The 7,383-nt window shown below is 38.8% G+C and overlaps 2 protein-coding genes across 4 annotated transcripts in view; both read left to right on the forward strand.

Moving 5' to 3' along the window:
* eed (embryonic ectoderm development) overlaps nucleotides 1-6,342 on the forward strand; it is a 7,963-nt gene extending 1,621 nt beyond the window's left edge. For both annotated transcript variants that reach the window (XM_024289240.2, XM_024289241.2), the window contains exons 4-12: nucleotides 1,276-1,341; nucleotides 1,624-1,749; nucleotides 1,820-1,901; nucleotides 1,974-2,065; nucleotides 3,682-3,815; nucleotides 3,888-3,993; nucleotides 4,068-4,226; nucleotides 4,342-4,415; nucleotides 6,148-6,342. In XM_024289240.2, coding sequence (XP_024145008.1) covers nucleotides 1,276-1,341; nucleotides 1,624-1,749; nucleotides 1,820-1,901; nucleotides 1,974-2,065; nucleotides 3,682-3,815; nucleotides 3,888-3,993; nucleotides 4,068-4,226; nucleotides 4,342-4,415; nucleotides 6,148-6,274 — 966 coding nt within the window. In that variant the 3' untranslated portion in view covers nucleotides 6,275-6,342. The remainder of the gene's footprint in view (nucleotides 1-1,275; nucleotides 1,342-1,623; nucleotides 1,750-1,819; nucleotides 1,902-1,973; nucleotides 2,066-3,681; nucleotides 3,816-3,887; nucleotides 3,994-4,067; nucleotides 4,227-4,341; nucleotides 4,416-6,147) is intronic.
* A 360-nt stretch (nucleotides 6,343-6,702) lies between these two features.
* The window catches only part of atp7b (ATPase copper transporting beta), a 27,855-nt gene continuing 27,174 nt past the window's right edge, over nucleotides 6,703-7,383 (forward strand). For both annotated transcript variants that reach the window (XM_024288986.2, XM_024288987.2), the window contains exon 1: nucleotides 6,703-7,093. In XM_024288986.2, coding sequence (XP_024144754.1) covers nucleotides 6,827-7,093 — 267 coding nt within the window. In that variant the 5' untranslated portion in view covers nucleotides 6,703-6,826. The remainder of the gene's footprint in view (nucleotides 7,094-7,383) is intronic.

Here is a 7,383-nt window from a genome sequence, read left to right on the forward strand (position 1 = left end):
GTCAACGTTAATTCGATCTTTTCGTTTGTTCGATTCAAACATAATTAGCTTAGTATCATCTGCATAGAAATGAATGCAATTTCTACTATCAAGTTACGCTCGCTGTACGACAGATTTGTGCACCGCCACCTTATCCGGTGACTGACCATTAAGAAATGTAAAAAATAAAAGGAAAGAGAGGGAGCAAGTCACAAAAAGTAGACGCCAGTGCAACGCTATGCTAGCATGTTTAATATAAGGGATCGTAATATTGACTGTATATTAGAACTGGACTGAGGCTTTGTTGAAATTCTTTTCCCAAACCCTGAAAAGTTTATGTAGTTCGGGAGTATCTAGTGGAATAGAATTCAATCATTCATTTCTGTCAACATTTTCTGCATTAAGATGATTTTCTCTAATCTGTGATGCACTTTTTCTAAGAAATTTTCTATTTTGTAAACTTTCCCACCATTTCTTTGATCTACTTTTAACATTGTAGCTATCAGAAAAATATTTGGATTCAATCAAATGGAATTTTTTCTAACATATCTGCTACACAAACTATTAAAAGTTCAATAAAGGAAACAAGGCAAAAATAATAATAATAATAATAATATAATTTAGTTTTTGCTGTCTTTCCCTTAATCTAGCTCAGTTGTGATTTAATTTATCAATTTATGGTTCAGTTTAAAGTTAGTGTTAAAGAGTCAAGCATGTTTTTTTTGCAACTTGAGTGTGTATATATATATATATATAATTTTTGACTACTTACACTTCCCTGTTTTTTTATTCTCAGTCTGCTAATTTTGGGGATTTTGAATTACAATATCTTAAATTAATTGGTTATTCTTAGTCAGTATATAGTTTAACCTTTTTTTAGGGAAACTTAAGTTTTTTTTCTTTACTTTATGTACTGCATAATATATTTTAATCTTATTTATTTAAAATGAAACCCTTAAAATTGATTAATTTACTGTTTTTTGTTTTCTTTTTACATTTTTATGCATTTTTGTGGATTTTTGTTTTGTCTTTTTTCTAGAAATAATTTCCTCACTTTTTATTGTTTTAAACTTTTCACATTTTCTACAGTATTGGTCCAATTTTTTTTTAATTTTTTAGTTTTTGATCTAAAATAATACAGTTCACCTCTTTTTTTTCTCTCAGAAACCTGTTTTTTGTATAAACCTTTATTGATCTCTTGAATAATATACAATCACTGAAGTTTTGTTTGTATATTTGAACGTTCAGCTCCAACACGATCAGTTTTTCCGACTACATTTCTCTGTGTTTCTGCAGGTCACTCTGTACGAGTGTCACTCTCAGGGGGAGATCCGACTCCTGCAGTCCTATGTCGACGCTGACGTATCCTTCCACCTTCTGTAGTACAAACTAGTCTGTTCAGTGGTATAAACCTGGAGGGGTTATGACTACACACAGTCGGGGTATTAAAAAAAATAAAGTATGTAGTTTTGATATTAATCTTTGTCGTTTACAGCATCGTTTGAAGCTTTACGGTACTATTTTACACTGACTGTGCGATCACGTCTGATTGATCAAAGCGGTATTTCTTTACAATTTAACGAAGTGTCTCCTGGCTCCAGAAAATGCATCTATTTCTGTTTTCCTTGACGAGCCTGCACCAAGGCGGACGAGAACTTCTACACGTGCGCTTGGACCTACGACACCAACACCAGCCACCCCCTGCTGGCCGTGGCCGGCTCCCGGGGCATCATCCGGGTGATCAACCACATCACCATGCAGTGCATCAAGGTAGCTCGATGTTTGAGCCCACCTGAGGGTTCTGGGTGGACGGTTTCATAAGGTTCTGGTTCATTGGCAGCATTACGTGGGTCACGGGAACGCCATCAACGAGCTCAAGTTCCACCCGAGGGATCCGAACCTCCTCTTGTCCGTCAGTAAAGGTGAGCCTCTTTAGCCACACCCCCTCTGAGTCACTGAAGTGTGTTTGGTTCTAACGGACGCCATCTCTGCAGATCACGCCCTGCGGCTGTGGAACATTCAGACCGACACGCTGGTGGCCATCTTTGGGGGCGTGGAGGGTCATCGAGATGAAGTCCTGAGCGCTGTAAGCTTTGTGTGGTCTATGAAAACTCCAGTAGAAAGTCATTCAGCTTTAGTGTTTTAAAACATGCTCATAACTATTTATTTATAGATTCAAACATACGTTTAGCTAAGTATCCTACATAGAAATGAATAGAACTTTTGCAACGCCTACTATTAGCTTTAAATGCTAAATCTGGCGTCATCCATTTTCTGAACTATAACCCTAATGGATATGAATATTTTACGAAGACTATTTACAAATTCATTAAGTGAAAACTTGGACGATTTCTAAAAATGTAAATTATTTTTTTCATGGACACATTTTAAAACCCAGTGGTCTATATTTGCGACTTTTTTTTTCTATCTGTGTTTTTATAGTTCTAAGAACTTTTAATGTGCGGCGCCTTGCTCAACTAAGATAATTTTAAGGCGCCATATAAATCTAATAAACTTAAGTTAGCATCAGTATGCGCTAGTTTTTTGCAGAGAATTCTGGAAAGTTTCCTGGATTTTTAGATAATAGAATCAAACTCCTCAACAAAAATGGTGAAACTCCTTTACAGATCGCAAAGTACTGAGAGAATTAAGACTCAATCTGCTAAAATATTAGTAGCTTGTTAGCATTTCCTGACAAATAGCTTCGTAATTCAGGAATAAATCGGTTTATTTCAGCTTCTAAAGTGGTCATGTTTTGGTCGGTAGCCTAACTGTTAACATCATTGACCGCTTTAGCCACACTAGCCTACAGCTAGCTAGGCTAAAGCTAACAGATATAAGAGGCTTGATTAAGCCCACACTTTAGCTGGTTGAAAGTATGAGAAATATTTACTTACAGAGAATATTTCAGAAATATTAAATTTCACATTTTATTATATTTGTCAAGGTTAGCTTAAACTCATAAGCTCCGCCCTCCATACGAAATATTAAAAAAATGCATGTAAAAAATCCTAAAAAGTAAAAGGCCTAGCATGGAGCCCTGTGGTACACCGTGATAGATTAATTCCAAATAGAAATAATAAATTAAAGCGGTTTTAGTCTGGAGAAGTCGTTTGTGACGACACATGGTGTGTACTTTTGTAGCACTTTACTACTTTCTTAGAAGACCCAAAGTACTTTACAGCTACTTCGCTACCTATTAGCGGTAGCGAGCTTTGCCTGCTGTGCAACAGATTTGTGCAGCACCACCTTATCCAGTGACTGACCTTTAAAATCTATAAAGGAAAGGGAGCAAATGAAGTAAAAAAAAAAGTAGAGGTCGGCGCATAGAACCCTGTGGAACACCGTGATGTATCAAACTGGTGAAAAACTGAGGAGAACTAGCTTCTAATGTAAATCAGCGACTTCTCACTGAATTTACGGTTTAATAACAGTAGAAGAAGAACTTCTAATGTGATGTGAAGTAACGCTGACGGTCTGTGATTGGTCGGTTTGAGACAATAAGATTCTCATAGATCTTGAAAGCGTGGGAAACTGTCTTCTCACTGCAGAGCGGCCAAAAGGAGGCGATTAACTCCCTCTTTGAGATTAGTGGACACTTGTTTCTGAACCTGGATCAGCGCTTCAGAACTCTCAGAACCGTTCATGGGATTAGAAGGAGATCAAACGGCTCTAGAAGTTTCTCTGGCGTTTGTCCTGCAGGATTTTGACCTTCTGGGGGAGAAGATCATGTCGTGCGGCATGGATCATTCGCTAAAGCTCTGGAGAATCAACTCGGAGAGGCTGCAGAAGGCCATCCGGGGTTCCTATGAATACAACCCTTCAAAGACCAACAGGTAAGGCTGACAGATCAGAGATGTTTACCACAGAGATGGTTCTGTCACAGCTAAGACAATTCCCGCCTGCAGGCCTTTCGTCTCACAGAAGATCCACTTCCCGGACTTCTCCACACGCGACATCCACAGGAACTACGTGGACTGCGTCCGGTGGTTGGGAGATCTCATTCTCTCCAAGGTTACTTTCAGAACTCCTGTTTTTGATCATGAAAATGTACAGAAATAGTTTAAAAACGTATTTCTCTGCTGCAGTCCTGCGAAAATGCCATCGTCTGCTGGAAACCAGGGAAGATGGAGGACGACGTCGACCACATCAAAGCCAACGAGTCCAACGTGACCATCCTGGGCCGCTTTGACTACAGCCAGTGTGACATTTGGTACATGCGCTTCTCCATGGACTTCTGGCAGAAGGTCTGTGAAAGAGAACACGTTCTGTTGGTCCTGGAATTGTTTCATATTTATCATCTCCATAGAAGTGAATACCGTCCTGAATAAAGTGAATCCCGGCGTTCTTGTGACGTTCCAGATGCTGGCTCTAGGGAACCAGGTGGGGAAGCTGTACGTCTGGGACCTTGAGGTAGAAGACCCGCACAAGGCCAAGTGAGTCACGATTTTAGGAAAAATATGGAATAATCTGAGCCTGACTCAGATGACACTATACAAAACAAAAATGTCTTTAAGCTAAAAAAAATATTTGTTTTTATTTTAAATTTCATATTAGACTATTTTTAGGTTTTCCCTTAAATTTTCCCTCAAATATTAAGGGAAACTGGAAGCAACAAATCAGAGGCCAACTTCCTCCATACACAGGAGGGTCCATAAAACTAATTCCTGACATGAACTGGTTTGTAACCTCAAATATGGTTTAAGAGAATAGAGTTTCCTTTAACTTTTCCATCAGTTAAGGGAAACGCCAACCAACAAACCAGAGGCCAACTTCATCCATATACATGCTTTAAGTAGATAAACAGTAAGCTGTTTATAGACCAAACATGGTTAGGGGCTGCTGCTTTACCAGTTTAGTAGAGGGTAACAAAGACTATCAAACCTTTTTTATTAGTTGAATAAATCCACAGCTTTGTGTAATGAAAAACCTCCATTTCTGAAAACGATTTAGACAGTTTGAATCTCTCTTTACATTGAAAGTCATGTAATACTGTCTGAATGTGATCAGTAGGTTTTCCCTTAAAAGTTAATGGAAGTTACGATCCAACTTCAACCTTGTTCATTCTTCAGTGGTAAATTACTAATAGATGAATTGAAAATTAGTTTGATATTAAATAGTTTTTTTGACCCAAGAGCATTTTTTCTTTGAACTTTTCCTTAAAAGATGAGAAAAACATGGAAATATAAAATCAGGGGCCAACACCATTTTGTTGGTTAGCTGAAATGTTATTGGTTCAAACTGGTTTGTGACAAAAAAACTGCCTTTGAAGTTAAATTTGATATGACCATTTTAATGTGATAGATTAGTTTCTCTTCGACTATTCCCCCTTAAAATTTAAGGGAACCAGGAGCTAAAAATCAGAAGCCAACTTCAACCATTTAGCATGAAAGCAGAGCCAAACGTCATTCTTGTACAGGTCGGTTAGCAGAAATATTGTTGGTTCTAAAGTGGTTTGTGACCAAAAAAAACCCAAAAAACCTCAAACTGTCTTTTTTCACGGTTTTAATGTTATACATTTTCCCTTAACTTTTCCCTCAACAGTTAAGAAAGATTGGAAGGTGAGATTCAGAGGCCAACTTCACCCTCGTACACGCCTTTCAGTGGAAATATGTCTATCAATAAACTAGTTTGTGACCCCAGTAATGGTTCATTTAAATACATTTACCCTTAACTCCCCCCTTAAAGGTCAAGAGAAAGTGAAATCTGAGAATCAAAGGCCAACTTCATCCTTATGCATGTCTTTATTGAAAATTAATCTGACATTGAGTCGGTTTATGGCCTCCAATAATGGATCGTATAAATAGTTTTTTCCTTAACTTTCCCCTTAAGGGAGAAAAAACATAAAAAACATGAAAATGGAAAAAGATATTTTTAAAACTGGTTTGTGACCACAAAAAAAAATACTTTATGGTAAAATTGTTCATTTTAATTTGTATTTTTGTTAATATTTACTAAAAAAAATGTAGAAAATGTATAGAAAATATATAAAAAATGGTCCCTATAGTCATGAAATATCCCGACTGAAGCTTATTTGTTGTCCGCCCACTTAAATCCTAAGTCAATCATCAAGGTCACGCCTCTTATTTTCATTACTGTTTACTGAAGATACCTGTTTTACGCTGATGATGTTGACTTGTCCGTGACAAAGCGCTCTACCGTCCACAGGTGCACCACGCTAACTCTCCCCAAATGCACGTCGGCCATCCGGCAGACCAGCTTCAGCCGGGACAGCAGCATCCTGATCGCCGTGTGCGACGACGCCTCCATCTGGCGCTGGGACCGACAGCGTTGACACGCCCCTTCTTTCCACCAACCTCTGTGTCACCCAAACGTTTTTTGATTAAAAAATTGTGAAATGTTTGACTTTTACTATAGATTTTTGTTTGTTATTGACCCAACAACACTGGAATAAGCTCACAAGAATCAGTATTTAAAACGACGATGTCCTTTGTGTGCCTTCCTGTTTCCTGTGCAGTCGATAAAAACACAGACGACGGCGAGGAACTGTGACATGAGTCCAAGAAACCATTTCCTCCATCTATCAGGACTTTGTAAACTGAGGCTGGTCAATAAAGTTTTGTAAATAAGAGCCCAAAATTCGGTTTTATGGGAAATTTGGTGAGTCTTATTTTGAAGGAAACAAACAAAATTATTTTATTTTTAGTTTGTTTAAACTATTATAGGAATAATCTGCTTTTGTTTCTGTAGTTTATCTGGTTTTCAATAAAATATATATTTTTTAAAAGTTTCCTTTTTTTTACTTTTATTTTGAACTTCATTGGCGGGCGTCACGTGACCTGAAACTTTGTCCCCTCGCATCCCCGGTCTTTTTTTTTTTTCTTTAATGACGTCACAGCCGAACTCCGCGGACTTTCGCCTTCGACGCGTCCGCGGTCCGACAGAAGTCGACGGAACTCTTCCTCCCGACATGTTTGCGTCCAAGTCAGCCAGAAACCGGTCCAGGTTCGGGTCCGAGTCGGGTTCCGGTGTCGGGGAGCAGATCTGCATGGTGGACTGCGGCTGTACGCCGGTGTGCGGATGCCGGCCGGACTGCGCGTGCACCGCGGAGCCCCCGGGAGGCCCGCGGGCCGCTGCTGAACATCTGCCAGAGGTAAACGGGCCGACAGCAGGGGCGTCTCTAACTGACGTCACGCCGGGGGGTCAACGGGGGTTTTCTGGGTGCCCTATTTGTTTATTACAATTATAAAAACATTTGTCTGTTTTTAAAATATTGATAGATACTATTAATTGCTATTTAATTACTGGAACGCTTCAACTGTTTTCGTATTTTCAGCGGATACTGATGCAAAGAAAAAGATGAAGCACGGTGATGCAAAAACACTACGTACATTTTATAACCAATGTGTAAAGTTTATTGTGGCTCTTTAGCTCTAACTAAAA

The sequence above is a fragment of the Oryzias melastigma genome, linkage group LG2 (assembly GCF_002922805.2).
Source record: "Oryzias melastigma strain HK-1 linkage group LG2, ASM292280v2, whole genome shotgun sequence".
Taxonomy (NCBI): Eukaryota; Metazoa; Chordata; class Actinopteri; order Beloniformes; family Adrianichthyidae; genus Oryzias; species Oryzias melastigma.